General features: G+C 38.3%; 1 protein-coding gene across 1 annotated transcript in view; it reads right to left on the bottom strand.

Moving 5' to 3' along the window:
• Positions 1-272: 272 nt before the first annotated feature.
• ANO2 (anoctamin 2) overlaps positions 273-27,832 on the bottom strand; it is a 169,200-nt gene continuing 141,640 nt past the window's right edge. The window contains exons 20-25 of the mRNA XM_088537398.1: positions 20,866-21,014; positions 9,891-10,043; positions 9,729-9,781; positions 7,689-7,870; positions 1,580-1,685; positions 273-554 (exon numbers count right to left, since the gene is read on the bottom strand). Of these exons, the coding sequence (XP_088393524.1) occupies positions 273-554; positions 1,580-1,685; positions 7,689-7,870; positions 9,729-9,781; positions 9,891-10,043; positions 20,866-21,014 (925 nt within the window). The remainder of the gene's footprint in view (positions 555-1,579; positions 1,686-7,688; positions 7,871-9,728; positions 9,782-9,890; positions 10,044-20,865; positions 21,015-27,832) is intronic.

Below are 27,832 nucleotides of genomic sequence, written 5' to 3'. Positions count from 1 at the left end.
ATCTATGTGCCTATCCAATTCACATGCATCACTATGAGCACCAGTCACAGCCACAGGATAGCTTGCAGTGACAAATTCTGAGAGGCTGCATCCCAGACAGCATATCAAATATTATGGAGAAACTTGCGTATTGAGCTCCTAAGGAAGTAAAAGACCCTCTCCCTTTGCTCCCAGTCTGTTCTTTGACTGTCCATGCTCCAGTTTCAGAAGCATTTCACTGAATAAATAGTTATTGCAGACATTAGTATAGTAAATTATCTCTCCCTAAGGAGTCACACTTCCGTGTGCCGTGAGCTAAAGGAGGCAAGGCTGCCTTTCTGACTTTGACTAAAATGGCAGAAACTGGCAGCTCGGATCCTTTGGCCTTTGATCCCACTCTGGGGTCTGTGCTTGTCACGTGTGATAAAGCTTTCAGTCAGCTTCAGCTTTTCGTGCTCTTCCTTCAGGAAAAAGTCAACAAGCACACTTTTCTCTTTTTTAATTTGTTCACTGATATCCTTGGGGATGTCAGGAATCATCCAGTCAACCAGAACACTGAGGAACATCACCAAATTCTGCAAACAGAACAAGAGAAGGGAACAAGAATGGAAGAATCCAAAATACATTAGAACAAAACCAAACATTTCCTATTGAACAGGAAGGCATGTATCAAATATATTTTGCTGAAGGTATTAAGCAACTGAGTATGGCCTTATTTCAGGAAACAACTTATGCTTGTGCTTAACTCTCCCTCAGCACAGTGACTAACTTAAACATGCTTCTGTCTGCTGGCTGTAGGATTTGTGAACACTATTGCAGTGTGCAAGTCAGAATACTGAACTTCAAATGTCATGGGCACAGGGAATATATTCTGGCAGAACCACCAGAATGCTCTTTGAAGACCAGCATATCCAGTTGTCTTAAAAAAAAATTGCAGATATTCGTGGAAAGTAACTGAAGACAGAAGGAAGAACTGTAAGAGGGCAATATAAACTAGATGCTCTTAGGAATATTCAGGAAAGGATGAAAAAAGACAGGCATATTTTGATATTAGGAATGGCCCCATTTTAACTGTGGAGGTAAGATCATGGAAGAGCTTAGAAGGTTCCTCTCATTTAGAAGATGCCGTAAGAGCAAAGCCCTTACTAGTGAATTCTCCATTCAGGGAGAAAGGGTTGTAGAAAGTAGACAGTGAAAGATACTGGTGTATTTATTACTTATCCTTTATTTCTTGCTTTAGGTAAAGAGTAGTATTTCACAAGCCTACATAACAGAGTCCACTTAACTGAAATATTCAAGAGCCTGGGATATTTTGGATATCCGTATAGTACCAGGAGTTAAGGCAGGTTACGTATCTTTCATTTCATGAAGGAAAAGTAACACCTGTGTTTAGGAAGTGTATCACAGTGCTCCAGAAGGCAAATTTGTGTTGCAGCCCACTGACACTGCAGAAGGCCCAGTAGACTGGGTACAAATTTATCAAGCTCGGTGTTCGCAAACAGAAAAGTTCAATTGGACATGAATTCCTCTGACACATTCATTTCAGTTCATTTATTATGACATTTCTGTGACTGAAATTGCAATAGCTCAAAAGACTTACCTGAAATAGAATAACAAATGCCAAGCGAGCAGATAAGACTGCCCAGTATTGTCTAGAAAACTCATATGGGTTTGGGGACCAAGGTGGTTCTCTGTAGTCTTTAAATCTGTCAAAGAAGACAGCTCGGTTAGCTTATTAACATGACTCTCCAGTAGTTGAATCTAAACAACGCAGATGTTTGTATTTCATTCCATATTACTAAATACAAATCCAGAATTAGACTGGGCTATTTCCAATTAATTTAAAAAGTTTACTCAGGTTTTAACCAAAATAAGAATGCTCTTCTAATGGCGGAATTTTCCAGACATTTTTGGATTAATGAGTAAACTCTTTTTTGTTAAATTTAAAAAGATCTCAGTGTACACAGAATAAAGCATTGAAGTATAAAGATAAGAGAAAGCATCTTTAATCCAAATGAGATGATAACCTCATCCCATCTAAAATGAGATTAATTTAGGGAATAACTAAGCCCACTTAAAGTCTGAATCACACTCTGGAGGTTTCTGTCTCTCTGCATAAATGATAGAGGAAGCCAGGGGAAACACACTTCCTATACTAAGCCTTAGATGGGATAAAACAGACTGTTAGTGGTTTGCTGCAATGACTGATGCTTTTAGTATTATCATCAATCATTTAGAAGTAAACAGCAATCACAGACTGCTCCTCAATTGGAAAGGTTTGCAAATGGCGGGAAATATAGAGCAGTAAGAAATGCAGACAGGGAACACATGAGAATAATCTAGGGTAATGGATAATTAAAATAAAACAATTGAAGGATCTTGAAAGAATAAAGTTTGAAAGAAAATGCAGTAAAAAGAGCCTGGAGCTTGCAGTCCCCAGCAAGTTCATGCAAGTTTGAAAGACAGCAACAGCAAGGTATGACTTGTGTATGTATAAATAAAAAGCAAGAGGAGCGGTATTAGCCCTTCTCTGGACATCTCAGGTAAAACCACACCTGGAGTACTACATTCAGCTGTGGGGAATTCAGAAAAAAATAATAGTAATTGAAGGCAGTTCAGCAAGGCAATCAATGGGGGGCAGAGACTGATTCGCCAGAAAAAAAGAAAAGCATATGTATTTCTCCACTCTGGTTAAGTAACACCCACAGTTGGACATGATAACTATAAATGAATTGTGCCCTTGGGACTGAAGAGAATAATTTAGTGCTGTTCACAGTGTTTGACTAGGAAATTAAGAAAGGGAAAATCTGTCTTGAATACCATGAAACTTTTCCTGACAGTAAGATTCATTAGACTGCAGAAAAGGCTGTGTTGGGAGATAATGAAAGAGGTTTATATATAAAACCTGTCAGTTTCAGCTTGCAGGTGCTCTTACTAAAACTACCTCCAGGTTCTGTCCACATGGCTTGCACTTTGAATTATGCATTTACAAAAACCCCAAAGTCATAGGAAATTCAGCCTGAAACATTGGGTGAAATTCCAATACATACATAGGATACAGCCTCATGATGGTGGGGAGAGGAGGACCAGGAGAGAACAACTTTAAATCAGGTCTGTTCTAACTTAATGGAAGATCTACTTGGGCTGTGATACAGACCATTTCATTGTGTTCAGCAGTACGCACACAACAGCCAAGCTCTCTCTCCTGTTTCAGGTTCAAATTTAGTCTTTTCTGTGCCTGCATACTGGATTTCTCCTCCAGTACCTCTCTGAACAAGGCAGACTCCATTGCTCATATCTGCACGTAAGAGTTGCAGCCAAGGTCAGAAACAGTACTATTGAAATCAATCTGCTTGAACATCAAAGTCAGGAAAACTACTGAGCTTGCTAAGGGTTGTGTCTAGCATGATAAATCAATCATAACCTTGAAACACAGTCTAGGTTTGCCTGAAAGGATCAACAACTGTGGTGGGATTTTCATTTAAAGTACTCAGCTTCACAAACTATGCAAGTGTTGCAGGACATTAGACCTCATTGAAATTTCACCTGTCTTAGTGGGAAATCACACTGCTTATGATGCCTGAACCTTTCAACAGAACATCAGTCAGTGATTTATGAAGAGTGATATTGTCAGAGCTATAGACAAGTTAGCTGGGCCTCCATCTCTCTTTTTTTTTTTTAACTATGCCATAGCAAATGGGACCTTATAGTGCAATAAGCCTTTTCTAGCTACTACATTCTACAGGTATTAAAAAAATCCCACTTGTCTTCTCATTCACACAACCCTGCAATTCTTGATTCTTAAAATATTTGATTCAGCAGACATGCTAGGAAGAGCAAACAGCTGGTGCTCCAAAGACTATTGTGCTGCATACATAGCAAGCATTTCTAATCCCACTGAAAAGAGACAAGAATGTGAAGTAGCTGATGTGGTTTAAGAACAGAGCACAGAAAAATTCTGAAGGAGAAATCAAAAATTCACACTGAAAATACAAAATTGTTGAGGAAATTAAATGAGGGCAGTGAAGAGGACTGGTCAGAGAAAACTGTTTTACAGGCAAAGAGTTAAGATATAAATACGTAATTATATTTAAGAACCACAGCAGGCAAAAAGAAACAGTAGTAGAAAAGTAAAAATATGTAAGTAGGTGGAATCATGAACAGGTCTGAATGAGCTGTAGCATATAATTTGTTGGTCTTTTACAAGAAATTGAGGAAAACATGACTGAATCACTATGAAGTTGTGATTCAGCAATGCTGTATAACCTTGTTTACCAAAAAGGAGAATATAAGGATTGACAGTGGAAAGAAAAGAGAATACACGACTGATCACTGGGTGCATATGGCAAGAAACTCAGGACATGAAGAAAATTCATTCAAGATACTTTATAAAATTGCTGAATATGGAGACAGAGTCATGTTAAGGGAAAAGTCCCTTTAATGACTACATACTCACTGCCTTTTTCGTTTCAATATGATCAGCATTCTTTCACACACTCCATTATCATATGTGTTTATAAAGATCAAAAGGACTAAACCAATAAAAATGCCACATAATTTAGCAAGGCTTCCTTTTCATTTGCCCTCAGGTACACAGCTAAATTTTGCTCTAAAAAAAAAAAAAGGAAGAAGAAGAATCTGCAGCGTTGTAGAAAATGCTGCTCAAAATATTTAAAGAATGCATTCTGGATATTCAGTGGGAGAGCTGTTTCTGGTTTTTATAGTTATTTTTAAGATACCTTAATCTCTAGCAATGCCAGTAAACAGCAAAATTCAGGCTTGGAACCACATTTATCTCCAGAGGTCACAGAAATCTAAGAATAAGAGAGGTCAGCTTGTTCCCAATGTATTTGCCAGAAAGAGAAAAGCAGATTTTTTTTTTTTTCCAGCTTGAGGGACAGTGTTGTTGTCTGCCTCTTGGGAAACGAGCTAGATACCCCATGTTTTATCACAGCAGTAATTCTGGTCAAAGTAGTGACTTTGGTAGGATTAAAATAATGCAGTGTTGGTCATAAACAGTGAATATGCTTACTGACATTTTCTCATAATCATTTCCTGATAAGCAAAAATGCTCTCATGGTTGTTTCTCATTCAGAGACATGTTCACACATTTAATATGTTTCTTTTTTCCTTTTTTTTTTTCTCCAGTATCATGAACCTGGTATTCTCAGACAGGTACCACTATTAAATTTATAGCGGATTAATACTTTCTCCCTATGGTTTGGTTCTGTGGCATCCATGTTAATCTGAGTGCTGTACAGCACTATTTCCTCTGAATGTTTTTCTCTCTCTTTAGCTGCTTAAAAGTTAGGAATCTGCTCTAGCACTCATCTAGGCCTCCTCTGTAATTGAGGTAAGAAGGCAGGCACATCCCAAAGGTAATTTGAAGTGTCTGAACTTGAGGCTCAGATTTCTCTCTGCATATACTCAGCTTCCAGTGCCTGCAGAAGGATGTGAGATGCATCATTTTAAAGGACTAGACTAGGTAAGACAAATACCACCTGCTCAAAATATAGGGAATCCTAGGTATGGTTAAACTTTTCTTACTCAGGAATGGGATGTAACTGTGCACACACTAAACTGAATAGTGCCAACTTGAAGAATTTTTAGGGATATTATTATATTTTTATATTTTCTGTAAGCATTACAGAATTAATATTTTCTGTAATGCTGGGTCTTTTATGTGTAGGCTTGATTAAAAATCTTCGATCTACCTGGTTTAAAGCAGGTAGATGGTTTCAATAAAACTAGTTATTTACTAAGATGTTCAGAATGGAGTGGGGGGGAAAAAGACTTTGTGGAGGACGGGAATACACTACATGTAGAAATATGCAGTTATTTAGAGACCAAGGAAGGTGTCTGGCTACTTGAAGAACCTACTCAGAATATAAAACCTTAAGTAATTGGTGAAGAGAGATGGTCTGCTCTGAAAGGCAAATTATAGCGCTTAAATTAGAAGACTAATTCCAGAGTTAATGTCTCTTTTAAGTGTCTGCTTATTTCTAAATTAATATTTTTAATATAGCAAAATCAGCACCACATATTTAAAATGAATTTTTTTTTAAAGAATGTTTTAAATTAATTTGTTTGATTCATTTGAAAATTTTTCCTTTTACAACATTAACATGAAGACAACTTGCTCCTCAAAGATTTTGGTGGGACATAAATGTGTATTCTAGCCAGCTTCAGTAGCTAACTTTCCCTGTCATGCTGAAAGCTGCCTTCATATATTAATAGAAAAGAGGAAATCAGGAAAAAGCATAACTGAGTGGTAACCATATAAAAATCCACAGCTGCCTTAGCTATATTACATTTATATATACTCTGTAAATACATTGTATCTTTTTTTAAAGAAACTCTGAATAGAGGTTATGTGGAAATACAGGCATCAATGTAATTAATAATGAAGAAATCTACTTCCTTATCTAATCCAAGTTCATCAAGGACTATTTATGTAGACAGATGGGAAGAAAGAAGGGAAACATTATGGAGCTCTAATCAGAAAATTCTACATGAAATAGACAATAACTAACAATAATTTCTGCCTGTATCTCAGTATCCAATAGAACACTATTGCAAGGCCAACCTAATCGGAAGAGTTAAGAGACTGTTGCCTGTAAGATTTGTATCTTCTTTCTATTTTGGTTAGTATCTGCTTCTGTGATGTTTAATACTAAGAGGATATCGTGACAGATTTCCAACACTTCACCAATCTTGGCCCCTTAGCCAAAACTGATCTAAGAGTAATATTGCACATTTAAAAAAGAAGCCCCAAGACATCAGTTTGAGAATGGAGGCTGGGAAAGACTGAGGTTTAACTGGATGTAGAGACATGTTAGGTTTAGATGGTCACTACCAGGGGCACAAAATCCAAAATCAAGGCAGATATCTTAAAAAAAAGTGAACGTACACAAACACATTATACTTCAAAATAAAGGATGTAAATTAAGTACCTTTATTTAGTGGAAAACACATAAATAAAGTCTTACCTTCCAAAGAAAGAGCTTGGGTTTCAAACCTGATTTCAAGCAAGTCAAAAGGAAGGTGAGGCAGGCTGTTGGGTACACCCCTGACCAGTGTGGTTATTTATGTGTACTCCCTTGGGCTCTTTCCATTGAATAAATTTTAATGAAAAAGCAAGGATACATCCATAAACCTGAATCCATATTAGTGATTCCTCATGTCAACTGGAACTATCCTACAGTTATCTACAAACTGGGATTTTCTGCTTTTCCTGGGTTTTCTGGATTTTCTGCTTTTTTTCCTGGTTATTGTTGTTCAATATGCGGCTGATATACTTTTGGTACATATTTTAAAGGAAGTTCAGACTCATATCCCCCTGCCTGCAAAGATGAAGCTGAAATACGGGACAATTAGAGGAAGAAGGTGTAGGTTTTAAAGTTGGACAGCAAATATTCAAAACTCAATCCCATTACGTAAACACTGAAGGTAGCAAAGAGAAAAAGTCCATTTTAAAATTTGATTTCTGCTCCCATTTTCCTTATTAAAGTTTTGTCTTTCAGGACAGAAGAGATTTTCTATTTGAGACTGTGTTTAAATTGCTTTAAAAATATCTAACAGCTGTAATCTTAAAACCACATTTTAAAAAGCACAAATGTTATTAGTTCCCACTTGGAAAATATTTGCTTGACAAAAGACCTGAGGAATTTTTACTTCACCTTTGCAAAATGCCATTAGAACTGTTTTACCTGCAGAATAAAACATCCTGTGCAAATGGGGAGTTTTCTGGCTGTGTTCCGGCCTTGAGATGACTGACATTGAAGTATGAGAGCGTGTGATTGATGAAGCCATGCATGGTTCCATTTTGACTGTATGCATATTGATACATAAGGCGTGGAATGAAATCAGATGTGACAGAAATTACAAAAGCCTGGGAGGCAAAAAAAAAATGTTGTGAATATATGCTGAATGTGTTTCAGATTTAATTAATTCATGTGCTAATTTTCATGTTCAAGTAAATTTAGAAGAAGTGATGACACGAGAGTTAAATATAGGGAATCTACATTTGAGACAAATGAGAGATCAAGTACAGAATATATGTTTTTATAATCACAAGTAACCTGCTCTGTCTCCAGGAGACACTTATAGTTAGGCAGATGGATCATTTCTAAGAGCACAGAATAAGAAAAACAATTAAAGTATTTATATTTTCCCAACTGTTTCCCCCTTTAGATTCATAAGTGGGTTTTTCACAATTTTTAACAGGTTAAAAAACAGGCATGCTAGCTTTGTGGTATAATTTGGTGCAAATACACACTCCTAACTCAGTCAGACCAGCAGAGTTTAAGGTATTCATCCTCCAGTAACCCCCACACCAGGGCTTAGGCATCTGACATCAATGAAGCCCATGCTGGAATAAAACTTACAGCTATGAAAAGAGTCAGACACAGGAGAATCTAGACCATGTCAATAAGAATTCATTTCATATTACATTTTACCAAGTAGTTCTTCTGATACAATATTGTTTTGAATACTTAGTATTCAGTTATTTTTTTCAAATCAAGTGTGTGCATATTTACATTTCTGTCAATAGGAAATAGCTAACTGTCATTTTAATGGATTCTCCAGAAAATGCTGATGAACAGAGTTTGTTTGATATAACAAACAATCAGGCAAAAATGTTAAACCTGAACACAAACCTGCACAGTGTAGTTAGATCAAACTGCAGAGTTTTGCTCATCTTATACAGATAATTGCCATGAGGCCTGAAATCTATGCAGTGCTGCACAAGCATCCTACCTTACATCCAAGAAATAGCCAAGCCAAACCTGAATAATGCTCCACCAACATCCACACCAAACAACTCTGCCTCTTAGGAGTTAGTAGAGTTCTCCCAGTTGTAATGGTATTTTAGATATCTCTATAGAGTGTCATTATGTTGGATGCGTTTGTATTAAATAAACTGCATATCAAACTTCTGCACAAGTTTCCCCCTCAGTAGTCAGACAACCATCTACCACTCTAAAGTGCTTTAATATCAGTAAGTAAAAAATACTAAGTGCTATTATGATTAACTTTTAGGATATAAGTTTTTATTTTATCATAAAACATACATAGGAAAACTTTACTTAAAGTATAAAATAAATGAATAGACATAATATATATGTATACCAACACATTATGCTTATGTTTAACCATTCTCATTCTACTGAAGGATGTCTTTCTCAGTGTAGATTTTGTAGCTTGGGAAGTGCGTAAGCCAAGTCAAAATAAGAAAAACTCAGTTCATTGGAGAAATGATGCTTAGGATATAATTATGTTTGTCTTAAGTGTGCAGTATTTAGCAGAACAAATGTTAATGTTTATCCATCTATTCAAGGGCTTTCTGCTCTGTGAACCTGCTCTTGAATGTTATGTTTACATCGTCTTCATTCAAACCGACAGTTATGCTAGCAGAATGACAGAAGGAGGCATATATATGAATGAAAGTTAGATCTTTAGCAGCTATCTGCATTGCTGCCTGCTTATGTACATTTCATTAGTTGTTTTATATGAATTGACATTACAATCATACATAACACAAGGATACAGAGAAAGAGGTGAGCAAACAGTCATCTCCTTTGTAATTCAGGTGATGTTTTTAACGTCCACGAGAATGAATTGGATAATATAGATTTTATTGTATTTTTTAGTAATGGAGGAAAATATATATCACTTTTAAAAAAGCTTGGAGAAACAAAATAACCTCTTAAGATCACATCTAAAAGATGATATAATCAAATACTTACATTAATGATAACTGACAGCTTTCCAATACTACTCAAAATATTATACCAAATTCCTGTAAGCAAAAAACAAAGCTTCATTAAGGAGTTTACTATCATGTTTTTTCTTCCTTATTGAATTCTTAGTGTTCTCATCATTGTAATGAGTTTATATTACTTATTTACCTATATCTTTTGCTCTTACTGTGTCTGGCCTTCGGAGCTCAGTAACAAACTTCTTTGCATCAAGCCGAACTTCTATGATGTTGTTCAGAAGAGCAAAGAGTGGTGCCAGTGGGAAGGAGGCAACAAAGAGTGTGACAAAGCCAAACTGGATAACTGGAAGAGAGAGATGCATTATTCTTGAGCATCTTTTGAAAGGAGATGGCAAACCCAGGTGATAGTAAATCATTGATGAACTTTGTGACCAACAAAATCCATGAAACTCCACAGTAAAATTTGGCCGCAGTAATATCACAAAGCAATGAAAGAAAAGCTTACCTTTCTCTATCTGCAAAGAAAGTGTTAAGCAAACAAGAAAAATGGTGAAATCTGCAAGGTGTCACTGTTTCTTCCTAGCACCCTTTTGAAGACTCTGATGTAATCTGTAAAGAGGAGGTGCTCACTAAATATCTTCCATTAGGGAGGCATGAGCCAAAGAGTGACAAATACATGTTCACCTCTCCTTATGCCACTGACATCCTCATTTTAAGTTAGAAATTTTATGTTTAAAGTTCTAGCAGAGCGGAATATTATTGACACTCTTTTTCTGGGTTTGTAATTTGGATAAAGCAGATGGGGAGAAATCATTAATCGAAAGGACTAAGTGGTGGCACAACGATACATCGAATTCCTGAGTCCTTTGTGCTTTCTGGAATATGTAATCAATAAGCCTGGTTTCTTCCTTAGTGGGCAGAGGCTATGCTATACCCTTGACATAGATGGTAGCTTTTGTATCATCTTCTTCTAGAAGAGGCACTAGACTACTAGTACTACAAGGCTCACTTCTTAACCCACAATGCAATAAAAAAAAAAAAGAGAGAGAGAGACTACAGAATGTTCTGAATGAATTATGCCTCTTTCCTAAGGCATAGGATGATCTATCTTCACACAAATACATTACTTGGCAAATAGCTAAGCACCTATGTCACCTAGTAAGGCACCGTAGTGGCACATTACATTCTAAAATCCCTTGGTGCTCTAAAGAGATTCAGAGAGCTACAATTGAAAAACAAGCACCTACAACTGAGATTCTTCAGTTTGGAGACATGCAGCATCTCTAACTCCAATTCAATGATGCATTAGAGTACTTAGAATTGAGCTCATATAGGGTTATTTTATTTGTGTGTAATTAGAACATGGAAAGGGTTGACGTGTTTTTGCTCCAAAGGAGCTGAAAAATTGACAAGTTGCCTGAAAGGCTGTGTCTTCCATAGTAAGCAAAAGGCTTCAGTAGGCAATTCTACTTAAGGGACTGGATAAAACCTCTACACCTGTAAAAACTCCACATTGGTTTAATGTATTGCTTGCGGGAAGTGAAAGTTTATTCTCCCACACATCCTAAAGAAACAGAAAGTAACAGAAAATAAACAAATGAAAAAAGTATGTAGCACAAATGCAAAGTAATAACCACAATAAAAATCAAACTAATACATTCAACTGTAGTTTACACTTCTGAATTCAATAAATAACAATAAAGAAAAACAGGTTTGTGTGTATGAGTTATGATTTATTTATTGAGTCTTCTTTTCCAGAAAATCCCTGTATAAGTTTTTTCCTTGTTATGGGAGAAATCTTTTGCACTTTTCATGAAAAGAGGGATTTTTTTTTCATAACACCATTGTTTACCTTAAAATCACTTCCTTAGGCACTGTTGTCACAACCTAAATTTAACTGATAAAACACCTTTCTCAAGGACCTAATAATATTAAAACAAAACATAGTCAGGAATTTCACTGGTGCAAATCAAAACTATCTAACAACATGTTATTGACTGAAAAGGCCTATTAAGAAACAAGCTCCATGCAAATTTCTGTCTGAATTCAACTTATTGATGAATTGACCCACAAAAGATTTCCCCAAAGGAAAAAGTTTAGCATAGTGAAATGTTGGCCCATTCCTGTCACACTGATGGATCTGTAAAACATCTAAGTCAATAGAAGTTTGCCTGATTTGTAGACTTTGAGGCCCAGGAAACATCTTAGTGGCATATCTTGTTAGCCCAATGTTTTAAAATACGCCCTTTATTCTCTGGAAAAGCAAAATGTCAGAAGATAAAATTTCTCTGGGTATGTCTTCCTGGGACAGAAAGTTCACAGATTTGTCAATAGGAAGAAGACATGTGAAGGCCTTTGGAAAGCATCATTTTCCTTGTTGTTGAGTGCAAATGATGAGTAAGCTGTCTACAGGAAAAGACAGCATTGTTATTGTCCTCCCCTACCCCTCCCTTGCCCCCCCCCCCACCTTGGAAAGTATATTATGTCTAAAGTGAAGCCATCAACTAAAGGAAGGCATGAACTAGTAGGTGCTGGGTAGAGGACACCTAGCAGTGAGAATCCTAAGAAACAGTGTCACTAAATGACTGGTTTAATTTAGGGTGATGTTAGACTTCCTGGTCTAAGGAAATCTTACCTGAATTTAAATGCCTGAATACTCCCAGTACTCTGTGTGGCCTTTTAAAATTTATGACGTGAAAGTTGATGCTCCTGGGGCATTCCTGTTTAGAAAAGCAGACAGCTGTAGCTTGGGTGAGTGTGAGAGGCTCAGATACCTCTTCTCGACAACCTTTCATGTGGTTTATTTTTCGTGCTTCTGACTAATAGATTCCTCATAAATAGAGGCATCAACTCAGTGCTCCCATTAATCATCACACTACCTCTTGATTTAATGCTGCTAGTGGCTTTGCTGAGATGCAGTACAGTGACTTTGTGACCTGCCTATTGGATGTGGATGTGGTCTACCTAGACCTATGTTAAGGCCTTTAACATAACCTCCCACTGCATTCTCACGGAGAAGTGACAGCTCTGGGCTTGCACAGCTGTACTCTCTGCTGGGTGAAAAACTGTCTGGATGGCCAGCCCACAGAGTGGTGGTGAATGGAGTTAAATCCAGCTGGCAACCGGTCACAAGCCGTGTTCCCCCAGGGGTCAATGTTGGGGCTGGTCCTCTTAATATCTTTATCAATGATCTGGATGAGGGGATTGAGTGCACCCTCAGAACACTTGCAGACCACACCAAGCTGGGAGGAAGAGTTGGTCTGCTTGAGGGTAGGAAGACTCTACAGAGAGTTCTGGACAGGCTGGATCGATGGGCCAAGGTCAACCGTATGATGCTCAACAAGGCCAAGTGCTGGGTCCTGCACTTCAGTCACAACAACCGCATGCAGTGCTACAGGCTTGGAGCAGAGTGGCTGGAGAGCTGCGCGGCCGAAAAGGATCTGGGGGTGTTGGTCTACAGACGGTTGAACATGAGACAGCAGTGTGCCCAAGTAGCCAAGAAGGCCAACAACATCCTGGCTTGTATCAGGAACAGTGTAGCTAGCAGGACGAGGGAAGTGATCATCCCCCTGCACTCGGTGCTGGTGAGGTCACACCTCAAATACTGTGTTCAGTTTTGGGCCCCTCACTGCAAGAAAGACGTGGAGGCACTGGAGCATGTCCTAAGAAGGGCAACGAAGCTGGTGAATAGGCTGTACCACAGCCACAGACCTTATGAGGAGCATCTGAGGGAGCTGGGGATATTTAGTCTGGAGAAGGGGAGGCTCAGGGGAAGCCTTACTGTTCTCTACAGCTACCTGAAAGGAGGTTGTAGTGAGGCAGGGTTCGATCTTTCAATCTCTTCTCCAAAGTAACTACCAATGAGACAAGAGAAAATGGCTTCAAGTCGCACCAAGGGAGGTCCAAGTAAGATATTAGGAAAAAAATCTACATGTGAAGCAATGGCTGCCCAGGGAAGTGGTGGAGTCATTGTCCCTGGCACTATTCAAGAAACATGTACATGACGCTCTTAGGACACATGATTTAGCAAGTATGGTGTTGAAGGGTTTACAGATGGACTCAATGATCTTGAAGATCTTTTCCAACCATAATGATTCTATGATTCTATGACTATCACTTTGCAAAATACACTCCATTGAGCAAGGTCAGAATCACAAGTTCTAATAAGAGACGAAAATGCATTTACTCTCACTTCGTCTATTCATTTACCTAGGCTTAAACAAGGAAAAAAAATCTCTGCAAGAATTCCTAATATAGTAAATCAGAATTAAAGAAATCCCAGCAGCTTTGAATTGGCTGTTCCAAAATTGGAGTGGGAGAGTTATCATCAGAAACTAATTTCCTTTTTTCCTTTTGACATATCATATTGCCAAGCACACCCTCAGATCACTCCAAAAACTGACAAATATTTCCCCTCACCAGAACTAGTCTGCTTCAGGAGAGGATGCAATCTTATTTGGCACATGAGGAGCAAGCCACACTCCAGATCTCCTTCAGAGAGGGCAGATGGCAACCCTTTTGATAGAAATAAGTAGAAGAAACTCAACTGGGTACAAGAAGACAAGACTTCCTCCTGACTGAGGTATAGCCTAACAAGTGGGAGACATTGATTCCAAAGTCACTGCATGACAGAAGCTTACTCTTTAGTCTGAATACCTTAAAGATCTTTTAAATACATCTTTAAGAGTAGGACCATTCTGGCCATGCAAATCTGAATGTAGTAGACACTGATGAACAGATACCTACCATTGCTGCTTCATGAAATCCCATCATTGGGTTCCTCCATCTGTATGGAGGAACCCAAAGGTTGAGGTAGGCCAAATCTTATCAATCTCTTATTCAGCTTCTTATTTCTTATTTGAGCTTGCCTGAGTAAAGTCTGTGTGAAATAAAAGTAAAACTTCGGAAGCTGGTTCTCAGATTTGTCCCTTCCTCTCCTTTAGCATCAACCTCTTTTTGAATCCCAATCATTTTAAGTAATTCAGAAAACGAAAGCAATTCCTCTGCACTTGCTGTTCCATTTCTTCCTCTTTCCCTTCTCAAATCAATTTTAGAGGAACAGGTAAATAAACTACATACTCGCTTCTTGCCTCTTTACTTCAGCTTGTCGTCCTTCACAGCAATCTCATCTGACAAATTCAAGGCTGAACGGCATGGAGCATTTCCTGCCAGCATGGGTGGTCTGAGTCACTACACAGTCAGTCTGACAGCTCAGTATAGTGGTGTGGTCTCAGAGCAGTGAGCAGACTGGGGAGGTACAGGTTGAGTTTCATTCGCTGCACATTTGTCTTGAGTCTCATGGACAGGGCATAGATTGCCAAGGGCTGCTAAAAGGCTCAGTGAGTCATTCCTTTCATTTAAAAAAACTAATTCTAATGTTGTAAAAAGACATTTGGGCTATTGTTGTAAAAAGGCATTTGGATTGCAGGGTATCTAGATAATTATCTCTGAATAGTTTCAGGATGAGGCCCTTCACATCTAAGGAAAAAAAGATTTTCATCTAGGGGAAAAAAAAGAGACTAATCTAAAAGACAGGCTTTGTGCTCAATGATTTATAATATCAATGCAAGCTTTTCCAACAGAGCAGAGCTTTACATGGTGTTCTTGTCGATGAACCAAATATGATTTCCTACATGGATATCTCTAATCATGATGAATGCATCACAGTCCTTTCCGTGGGAGTTCGCCATAGTTGACGGGGAGTACAAAGAGCTTTCTCCCACATCCTGAAGCTTCACTTCAGGTCCAGCTAAAATTAATGGGAAGCACCAACAAACACTGAGCTTGGAGAGAGGGCAGGCTCTAATTCATAATCCACTCAAAGATTCATCCCATTTTTGCATCAGTCACACACGTTTTATGGATATCACAGAGTGCTTTCTACAGTCTCCTACCTGGTGGCGGACTTCCACCCCAGGATACTCCCTCACAACACTCGAGGAAGTCTGGTTGCGCCTTACCCTGTCAGTGGCTTTGTGCTATAATTAGGTATTAGTGCTGCAATTAGTGTGCTGTAGCTCCCAGAATGAATAATATTGACTGCCACAGATGTGCAAGGACAAAAAAAAAATTAAATATTTATAAAAAGTTGTGTTTATTCTCTTTGTTTATTTACCAATGACTAGTGGTCCTTGTCCTTAGAGAGAAATTGCTAACTAGGAAACTTTGAATGTTAAAGTGCAGACACTTCTGAATTATGCCTAAGCATAAAAACATATGAAAATGTTTACAAGGGAAATGTCTTCTTTTTTTTTTTTCTTCTTTTTTCCTTTCCACCATCATTTAACTTAAAAATTGCAAATGAGTTTACTCAGACTTTCCAGGAGGAAAAATCATCTTGGGCATAAATAATGCATAGAAATTTTCAATGCTAAAGGATATTTTTTCCAAAAAAGTATGGGCATGTGCAGAGGGAGATAAGGTAATAGAGGCCACACCACTGAGACAGATCCTAAAGTGAGTTGAACAATTCTTAGTGAACATTAGGATGATTTCCAGTGAGGACTTCTTTACATCTATCAAATGCCATTACAAAGACTAAGGATCTAATTCATAAACATATCTATAGAAAGAGCCCCCCAAACCTTATATAATGCATAATTACTTTTATATAGATGTAGTTACATAAATGCCGATACATATATATTATATTTACATATGTATACAAGTTTATGTGCTTGTATAAATATACATAAACCATACATGGTATTGACTTTTGCTCTCTTAAAATGCATTCTGTTTCAGAAGTTTTGGTACTAGCAGCTTGTTAAAACAATATTTAACAGATGTCTGGTTTTACATAATGTGCCCAATGACAAACTGTGGTTCTCTCCTGAATACTTTAATGCCTTAAAGCTTGGGTTTGCCTAGATTATTTCTTTCCTTCCTTCTCCCCCACCCATACCTTTCCCCCTCTCCCCTCCTCTTGCCTCTCCAGGGCCTACTCATGAGATGATCAGAGGGCTGAGGGGTACAGTGCAATTTTGTTTTGCAACTGTCATGAAGAGTCTGGCCTCTTTCTCCCTAGCATCCCTGTGTGCTGCTTCCTCTCAGTTTTGTTGAGGACTGCTGAAGTTGGATGTTATCCCAGGACTGCCTCAATGAGTTATTTGGTGACTGCTGGCATCTCTGTCCTCATAGGTTATGTTGAGTCATAGAGATACTCCTTAGAGCTTATAAAAACACAACTCATAAAGAGAAAAAAGACATTTTTGTATTTCACTGTGTAATTCTCAATCAGAATCTTGGTATTTATCCTCTGCCAAACTTTTCTCTAGCGTAGTCCTTCATCCCAGTGTTTGAACTGCTCCTACTGGATCAGTCAATGCATGGAAATGCATGGTGATAAATGGAATCAGTCTTAATGAAAACTGGACAGAGGACTCCTTGCAAAACAAAATTAGCCCAAAAATGCCTGGCTGTCAGTGTTCCTCACTGCATCTCTTTGCACAGGCTGGATACTGTACTCAGAATTTTGAATATCACTTTGTAAGTACGAATGTGTCTCTGCACAATGAAGTTACATTTTCTTCTTTAGGAATGTGCAATTAAGATGCCAAAGGGACCAACTTTTCTCAGTTGTAACTATGACGGACATTGACACTGTACTAATCATGTTAAAATAAACCAAACCACGAATGATGTTTTTTATTAAACAAACTTGATTTCAAGAAGCAGAAGCAGAAAACTCTCTAATACTATATATCAACTGAGTTACTGTGTCCACACCATTCTCAGATCCTAAATCAGAGAGTCATTTAATAATACGTTTTACCAAGTCAGATGTCAGCAATCCACACCCATAACAAAAAAAAAAAAAAAAAAAAATTCCTCTCTTATAGAAAATGCATTTTGAGAGGGGCATTTCTGAGAATCAGCAGATCTCAACTTCTGGATCCCACTGCGTGGAAATCAGGAACTGCTGTCTCACTGACTGTGTAGTTTACAGTAGCATGACTGGTGGCATCTTGCCTCTTAAGAAACAATAGATCTCAGTTCTTTCTGTTTTTTCACCAACATGCTTAATTTCTAATGTGAAAGAAGCAAACTGTAGACTAGCACACCAAATTCGAAAAAGTATTGACACCTCCATCGTTTATCAGGAATTTGTGTAATTATGAAAATACCTCAAGGGCATACACGGATGGTATATACCGTGCATGGAGGGCACCTGCTTTACAGAATTAGAACACTACTGACTTAATAGAGTTACTCCTACTTTATGGTCGCTTGAGAGATGATTAAATGTCTGGCAAGCATAAACGACTAGTGACGTCAGTCACTCCAACAGGCTGATACATGCAAAGGAAGTACACATATGATGCATTAAGAAACTAGAGAATGTGTTGGTTAAAGAGCTGGTCTGAAAAGTAGAAGATTAAAAACAATTTCAAAGTGTTCCCCAGCCTTCCTTAATAAATGCAGCCAACTCAATTTCTCTGTGCCTCAGCTCTCCATGAGTAAAATGGGAGTAACAAATACTCCAATTTCTTAGCTGTTCTAGAAGTTATTTTGGGCTGAAAGCTCTGTCTTTGTATACCAGTGTGGATTTTAATTTAAGCAGGGCTTGGAACACTGTGTATATGATTCAGTTTTCTACTATAAAAAGCAATATTTCCATCAGAAAATATGAATGTATTTTTACTATATTTGAATTATTAATGAACAATTTTAATAAACTTGGGAGGAATTACTCCGTAAGGGTACTTACGCTGCCATGAAGAAAGACCTTGACAGCCTGGAAAAACAGGCAGAGAGGAACCACATGAAATTCAACAAAAGGAGTGCCAAGTCTTGCACCTGGGAAGAAATAATCCTGTGTACCATTGGTTGGTCCCAGTATAGGCGGGAGCCAACCCAGCTGGAGAACCACTTTGCAAAAAAAGGACTTGGGGATTCTAGTGGGCAAGTTGATGATAAGACAGCAATGTACCCTTGCAGCAAAGACAACTGACAGCCTCCTGGGTTGTTGCTAGGAAAATCATTACCAGCAAGTCGAGAGATGTGATCTTTCCCATCTGCTCAGCACTGGTGAAAATACACATCAGTACTGTGTCTAGTTCTGGGATGCTCAGTACAAGGTAGAATACACTGGACATACTGGAGAAGCATAATGGGGGTGAGTGGGGATGACACATGCTGGAGTGAATCCAGCAGAGAGCCACTAAGATGATTAAGAGTTTGGAACACAAGACAGATAAGGAGAGGTGAGTGGACTGGGATTGTTGATCCTGAAAAAGAGAAGGCTCAGGGGAGATCTTATCACTGTATAAAAATACCTGAGGGTAGAGGGATGTGGGAATTAAAGAAGCTGGAATCAGATTCTTCTGAGGAGTTGTGAGAGAATTGCTCGAGAAAGGCGAATTTAGAGAAAAATTAGGGCCTAACAGAAGTTATGGGATTACAGAGATTTGCTTGAGGTGAGAGACAGTTACCACTTTCAGGATGGTTGGTTTGTGAGGAAACTACTTCTCCACAATTCCCTTGGCAACACAATCTGCCCTCCTACCATACATTAATAAGAGTAAACAAAGAGTGGAGCAGAATGGAGACACCATAGCCAAACTTTGATGGCTTCCCTGTGGAGGGAGTAATCTGATGGTACGGTGCAGAGTGAATGGAGGGTGGAGCGGAGTGAAGACATCATGGTCAAACTCTATTGTATTCCCTGCAGAGGTGGTAGCCTGCTGGTGCCACCTAGTACGATAAGATGTCTGGTGCTGGGCCAACAATGGCAGCAGATCAGTCCCTTCTGATAGACTTTGTCGAAATCTCATCATAATACTAAATACACAACCCCATCCTAGAAGTTGTCCACTTCCAAGGAATGACCACTCCTCACTGAGCATGCTCTCTAGATTTTCGATTAACTCAGGAGACTTTTTTTAAACCAATGAATAATGAGAAAGTAAGTATGACTAGTCACTCAAGCTCCACCTAAATGTAAAAGAAAATACATAAAAGGTGAACTAAGGAGGGATATAGTCGGAAGAATGGGGTGATAAGAACTAGGTAGGAAGCACGGGGTGGTAGGAACTGGGGAAGGAGGACCTGAGGAAGAATGAGGTGGTAAAAGCGGAGGAAGAGGAACTAAGGAAGAAGGAAGAGGAGAGAGGGAAGACTCCATTGTAACTTCTGGATCAGTCAACACGCTTTCCCCTCCTCAGGTCAGCACACTGCCTGAGGAGACTCCTCAAGACTGGGAGCCCTCTCCCATCTCCTGGGTGAGTGATGATTGCGCATTTGTACACTAGGCAGTAGCTAAGAACCCCACACTGTAGTAGAGAATTTCCTGTACTGACATCCAAAACCTGTTTTCTAAGCGTTGCATTTGAATAAATTGTGCTATTCATGAACTTGACTACTTGTTTGAAAGCGATCAGATGAAACAGCTGACAGGCTGTTCATGAACCCAATACTGCCAGAGTCGAGCCTATAGCTGATCATACTATTTGGGAACAAAATTCGTTGTTTGGAAGGCGATCGGACCTACAGTCAACGAACTGTTCATGAATCTGGTACTGCCAGAGTTGGCCCTATAGTTACCACAGTATTTGGTGTCCCTATTAAGAGATGAATCCAGATGCCCACAGCCCCTCTAACCTTTGAGGATTGGCTGGAACACAAGGGGATTCATCTCTTACCAAATTTGTTCCCCGCATCAAACCGCAACAGGGGTATCCCATGAAAGGACAAAAGGCAATGGAAACAAACTGAAATATAGGAAAATCAATTGAAACATAAGAAAAAAACTCTTACTGTTAGAGTGATCAACACTGGAACAGACTGTCTAAAGAGGTTGTACAGTATCTGTCTCTGGAGATATTTAAAATCAAACCAAACAAGCCCTTAAGCAGCCTGCTGTAGTTGAGCTGGGGCCTGTAGTAGATGATTTCCAGAAGTGCCTTCCAACCTCTGCAGTTCTGTGATTCTAAGAATTCTATGCACTGCTCTCAGCTGAGGATCCTCAACTCTTTCACAATACAACTATCGATGGCTACGAGGTCTCATCACTGCAGTTATGCTGCTTAGTGTGGTAGAGTTTCATTCATGTAATTTTTACAAAGCAGCAACTGTGTATTTTTTTCCTTCCATTATGCTAACTTATAACATATATGATAAAACTATAGTCACTGCAGAAAGGGAGAAGGAATTCAGAATCTTACTCATTTCCATGTATTCTGGAGTCAACCCAGTGAAAGGTTCCAAACTGTAGTCAAGATCCCATTGCTGAGGGTCCTTCGACTGGTTGGTGTTGATTTCTTTTGGCTCAGTTCTTTCATCTTTCAGCTTCCTGAAGAGCTTCTTTAACTTCCTGAGATAAAAAAAAAAGCCAGACTGAAACTTTTTTTTTCTATCGAGGATTTGGTCCAATTTTTTGCTCTGCACCACAACATGTATATCACATTAGTTTGGTGTTCCTCCACAGGCTTATTTTGTACCATCCTCTGAAGTTATGGTGCTGTTATTGCTGGATGACAGGCTGATGGATGAAATAGTTCCTATGTTCCTGTGTCACAAGGGAAGTATTTAGCATGTCTGAAACACTGAACAAGCACTGAGCTATGGTGAGATCTGGAAATTCCTGATTTGTGATGAAGAAATATTTCTGCTATCTGAAGAGGACGCATCTTCCAAAATCAGATACATTGGTGAGATTTCTGTCCCTGAAGCAGAAAAGCTTGAGTATGAATCAGCTAATTCTGACATTTTCATTTTGACCCTGCTTTACAACAACAACTGCCATTTTGGTTAGACTATAATTTACTCATACGGATGAGCAATTATTTGTGCAAGCAATTCATTGGACCTCAGTAGGAATAATAGTATCACTTACTGCCCCATTTTGATGGGGATATAAATTTAATGATATGACCATATACCTGTATTTCACAAGTAGCATAAAAGTCTATCTTTCACAAATATGCAAAACATAACTTTATAGCTCTTCACATTCATGCAGTATGATTAGAAATCCAGATTAATTCCAGTGACATGTTGCCAATGGTGTAAGCAGACCTCCCCCACAAAATTTTCTCCCACAGCTTGCAATAAATCCTTTCAACTAGAAGTGTGTGGCCTGGAGATTGGAGCACAAAGGCAGAGACTGGGGAGTTCATTTGTACCTCCAGTTAAGCAAAATTTTTTTCTCACACTCTAAGTAGCAGGGGAGGGCTGGCTGGCAAACGCTTACAGTAAAAACTTTGTTGAGTAGGTTTATTACTTTGTTCCTGAAAATACCCTGAATTATGCAGGAACAGTAGGTCATCATATAGCTCAAAGCTTGATAGCATCCTGGAAATGACCACACTTCGACAAAGTCTGGTGTTACCAGAGTCCCTTCAATTTCATCACCAGTACAGGGGTGTGTTGGAAATTTAGGCTGATGAAATGGAGATGGGCAGATATTCTCAGTACAGACATAAATTGTTGTCAGGCCCAGGAATGCAAAGCTGCAAAGATCAACAGATGAACTCTGACTTTTGTTCCAGGGGCAGCTGAAGACAGAGCTCACAGGTATGACGATAATAGCCTCTGTATTTTGGCAGTACCCAGATATATTGGTACTAACCAAACACTTTGCATACACAGAACTCTCAGTTTACATCTTTTTAATAAATGCAGAATTAAAATACTCTAGGAGAAAGAACTAGATGTATCCTTCCAAAGACATTTACCTTCTGCTTTATGCAAACTCAGCCACTTTAAGATAGTAAAATTTCCCCCTTTTTTCCCTCTTTGCTCTTATGGCAATCAAGGGATCTTGTTTCTGACAGAGGTGATGTGGTATTCAGAGGGTAGGGGTTGAGGACAAGATTTAAAACAATCAAAGAACTCCCATCATGCCCTTCCAGCACATCCCAATTAATATCGTAATGTGAAGGTCTCTCAGAGGGCAGTGAACAATGAGTTCAAAACAGTGCTAATTTCTGTTCCAATAAAATGACATGAGCTTTTAATGACACTCATTTCTATGGACAGATGAAACTGAAGTGCATCTCATTGTTTCTGTGCAGCAGCTGAGATAAAGTATGGATGTGCTTAGGAATGAATTCTGTGCATGTATGATCTAATCATTTAGTTACAGCACCATGGAGTTGTCTGATAGAACTTATAGATACAGCGCCATGGAGTTGTCTGATAGAACATATCCATAACACCCATGACAATCCTGTAACTAAAACAATAGTTGTTGTGGTTTATATTTATTTGAGTGCACTAAATCCAAGGCTCAGTTACTGAGAATAATTTTTAATTTTTCATTATGATCATATGCCAGATATGAGGAGCATAAGCTTGAGCCATTTTGACTTAAGCTTTGAACTGTTTTTAATTCTTGTTTTTGCATTTTTAAAGGATCAACAAGCTGAAAAGCAAACTGATTCTTTTCAAACTTTCCACAGAAATGTACCTTTGTATCCTGTCCAAGCATCTGAAGTTTTGGACCAAACAGAAATGTGTAAGAAAGTTAATGGAATAGGTAACAGGGATTTGCACTAGATGATAGATACTTTCGGGACTATTCTCTAGCTATGAAAATGAGTTTTGCAGAACTCTATAGCTGCACATATGACTGTGTTATTAAAACTGAATAAGATCTTCAAACATGCCATGTGAAACCTGCTCTGTAATTACTCAAATCAATATATTTATACAAATTTGAATGGAATTGAGAATCAGGAATGGTTTTATCTTCTGGCTTCTGAGTGCCAAGCAGCCCCACCAGGTAGAAAGAAAAGGCAGAAATGGGTAAATTTATCCCTTTGAATAATCTCTAGGAATTTTTGTGCTGAATAGACACAACAACCAGGGAAGTTTCATGATTTTTCTAGTAGCCAGCTCAATTTGGACAATTATTTCTGGCCCTTTTGCTAGTGACTGTTAGAAAGCAAGAAAGTATCTTGAGGAAACTCAACAGCATGGAAGAAGACTCCATGGAGGGAGGGTCTGAAGAAAGAAAATGAAAAATTATACTTTAATTAGAGTGCATCTAATTACACAATTCCACTGCCTGTAATTTTGAAAATAAGAAATAAGCATTGCATGACTCAGGGTAATCATCACCCTAAGAGCTGGAAATCACTGCAGGAAAAGGTTCCATCCCTGAAAAGTTCACAAGATTTGAAAAGAAAAAAAATAAATAAAAGAAAAAAGTGAAAAAGTGAAAAAGGTGAAAGAGATTACAACTAAGAGGTCATGATTGATCAGTCAGGCATAACACGTATGCTTATATGAAGTTTTATTTCTAAAAAAAAAAGTGATTCTGTAGTTTTCTGTTTATAGCAAAAAAGTATGATCAGAATTAGGGGTGTAGATCATGGCAGTGACTTAGGAAAAATAAAAAATCTGTGGCATAAGACAAAACATAATGTAAAGAGATCAGAGAGAGCAAATAGCTGGAGGCAGGCTGAAGTGGGAAAGAAGCAGAAAAAAATATTTTGCCAGCACAAGTCCTCAGTGCCTGTGCAGTCCCCACCCCATAATGCTGTTCCATCAGAGCTTGTCAAAAAGGTTGGGACTTAGATGAGCTTACCGATCTCTCACAGTTAACACATGCCTTTAGCCACTGCAAAAGCAGATCATTGCAAGGACAGCTGTACTGTCACCAAGGCGTGAATTTGAAGTATTGCAAGACAATACTTGCTAGAACAGAGATGTAAATAGATATTCTGCTTGAACTTCAATTCAAGAAAGATGAGAAAATGGAAACAAAACTCCAGTCCCCACAGATGAATAATTATTTATGTTGTTTTTGAGGCCATCTTTACTATTTAATGCATGCTAGAAAATGGTACAGGGAGAAATCTGCACAGAAAGTGAATCTAGAAAGAAATACTGAAAGAAAGCTGAAAGAAAGAAAGCTGAAGTACCATATATCTGGAGAAGAGGAAGAGAGTGCAGAGACTGAAATTCTTGTGCTCTTGCCTGGATTTTTATTTATTTATTTATTTATCCTGCTTGGGGGAAACAGCACTAAAAATCCTGGATTTTCAACAGACATATTCCTGCAATCTGTTCCCACATGGAAAAAGTTTTCTATTTGCATAGGGAAGAGGGTAGCAGAAGGATGAGAAAGAATTACTTTAATCTCACCCTGTATGACAAATTTATGGTCTAGTCATGTTTCCTTGAGATACTCTTACTTCCTTCTGAATTCTATTGGGTCTTTAGTTATGTTTAGGATATAGTGACTTTGCAAACAGACCAAAAAAAAAAAAAGCTTTAATTAACAAAAAAAGTAGTCAAGATCAAAAGCAACAGAAAAGATATCAAGTATGAAAAGATTACTTTAAGTGGATTTTGTTTGTTCTTGGTATTCTCACCCAACACAGTTAAGTGCATTTTGAAATAAGTGATGGTAACTGATGTTGAGTAAAAGCTTGAAATCATCACCTCACTAAAGTCAATGGGAGTTTTCCACTGATTTCAAAAAAGCCTTGCCTGAAAGGTCAAAGACAGAGAGTAATAAAATAACCACATGGATTATTTTGCAGCAAGTTTAGGAACACAGAAGAGAAATAGAGGAGTAGTAAAACAATTGTAGGGCAAGCCTTTCAAACTCTGTAGCATTTTATGGTCAATTTCTATGGAAACAGTAAAAGAACTATGGTATGTGACACATCTGAGTGAAATGTAGCATGCCTACATCTGTTAAACTTGTGAATTTCAGGCACCCAGAATGCACATTTCCATTCAAGACGGTTTAGCTTTTGATGATTCCAGCACCATTGCATTCACCTAGCTGTTCTGATATTCTTAGATGCAGAGATGGTTAAAGAAATCTCAGAAAGGTTTATAACACCAGAAAGTCACAGCAATGGAGCAATTTCTTCAGATATATACTGTGAAAAGGTCCTCGTGACTCTGCACAATGCAGACCTGCCACCTGAAGTTTAACATCAGAGCTCTACAGCTTGCACTGCTTATGAATAAGCTAGCATGAAGATACCAAATTGAATTCCAACCATGGCAGCATTTGGGGAGCTACAATTCTAATGAATGGCTGTTGCATATGAACACAGGGTATCAACTGTGTTATTGTATAGTACCTGTGAAAGATGAAACAAATGTTAGGCTCTTCTGCAATTAAAATGCTTTGAATTTATTATGAATGGAATCAAAAGCTTTTTTGGAAATTCAAAATCTAGAAAGTCCCAAGTTTGAACAGGAATGAGAACCCTTCTGGTTTAGTTTGTCTTATAACTTAGCAGAGAGATTCTTCCTCATGTCTAGAGGACAGTTCCAGACACTAAAGAACAAATAATCTTTTGTGATGGTCCATTTTGACTCTTCATGTGGGCAAGCTTGACTTCAGCTTTGTACTCTGCCCTCAGTGAAAATATTGGAAGAAAATGGAGGAATAAGTGTTATTCACTCTGACTCTCTTTCATTCCAAAATAGGCACTAAGCAAAGGGAAAAGAATGAGGTTGCTGAAACAAGACGGAAGAGACCAGGACCTGAGCTGATAAGAGGTTAGCAATGCAACCAAAAAATATCAATGGGCAGAGAGCAAGAGGATGCTCATATATATATCTCCTGCTACTGCTAACATCTGCTATATCATGCAAGTTTAGCAGATTACGTATGTAACCTTGACATGCCACAGTCACTACTTGGGCAACACAGTGACTGCGCATGTATGTAGTACTCCTTGGTCTGGTTTATCTGCATCCAATAGCCCTATGGACAGTTATATGAAAGTCTCATAGATCAAGATTCAAAGTGTGCAACTTTGGGTCTGTGTATTTTGGGCTGATGGGGTGGAATACAACACCACTAAGGATGCAATCCAAACTAGTAGCATGGTTCATGTAGACATACAAAGCTAAATCTGATTCACTTAGCCTGAGCATTTGATATAGCTCAGTTCTTCCCCCGTTTTAAACAGCTCTGATGAGAGAGGCCAAGCTCCACAGATAGAAATCTGGTTTACGTGAGAATGAGCAAAGGAAACCCAGGTTCCCCAGGGAACCCCACATATTGCTGGCAGAAGTGTCGGGGGACCAGAAATGAGTGAGGCAAATGGGATGAGACTACGCCAATAATTATAGTCAGGGCCTCAATAAATAATATAACATTCATTTTCTGTTTTGACTGGATCAACCTCTACTTTCATGAATCAAAGATAATAAATACAGTATTTTTAATATCATAAAATTCCAGTTAAACAAACCCAGTAGAAGTATGTTTTTGGAAGAGGGTTTGCACTGAGAAAACGCTAAGCCTTCAACATGTCAGATACTTGGGAACAACTTATTACACTTTTCTCAAAATAAACTGAAATGCAATGAGATGTAGACAGAAAATAGACCTCCTTAGAATAGAACTCTGACACAAGAATAATCAAACCATCCCTGACCCACATTTTTGTTTTGCTTTCCACTAAAATCACCAAAAAAAAAAAAAGCCTGCTCAAAAAAAGGAAAAGAGCCCAGTCTTTAAATATTTCATCATTTATCATAGTTTTAAGTTAGCATCTCTCAGGCCTTTCACAGGGATGTGATCCAAAAGCTAAGTACACCAGTGGAAAGACTCTGACTAAACTCAGTAAAGTCAAGGCTTGCATGTAAGCCAGACCCTTCATCTAAGGCAATGTTTCACAGAACAGAACAGCCATCAAGGATAATTCATTTAACAGAAACAACAGCAAACCTCCCAAGAGGCAGCAACAGCACACTCTCAGTAGAGGCTCTTCCCTGAAAAAAACTCTTGCCATTGAAAGATTTCTTGCTACATTTGGAGCAGAAGACACCATGCACAGAGTATCCTGTGGCAAAGACAGCTGCTGAACCCAGTTCCTTCATTATACAGTGACATACAGGCATATTAGAAATGTGTGAACTTCATATGTAAAACCATAAAATTGCCATAGATTAAGCAATACATTTTAATATCTTTTATGATCTATTGCTTTTCTCCCACCCACACTTTGTATCAATTTGTATTCCTTGCTACTGGCCTGAAAGCTTCTTTAAAACTTCCCAAGAGATACATCATACCTTTCCTGTTTTATCAGGTTTCTAAAAATAGTTTAGATCAATTATTTAATATATTCCATCATTCTCTTTAATCCATTTACTGCAGATACAGCCAATTATTCAACATAAAATACAGCCAGATGATTTCATTAC

The sequence above is a fragment of the Tinamus guttatus genome, unplaced genomic scaffold (assembly GCF_059628265.1).
Source record: "Tinamus guttatus ecotype Peru unplaced genomic scaffold, ASM5962826v1 Tinamus_guttatus_pri_ptg000753l, whole genome shotgun sequence".
Classification (NCBI taxonomy): Eukaryota; Metazoa; Chordata; class Aves; order Tinamiformes; family Tinamidae; genus Tinamus; species Tinamus guttatus.
The sequence above is the reverse complement of the archived record's forward strand: the minus strand, read 5'-3'. Positions and strand labels throughout refer to the sequence as shown.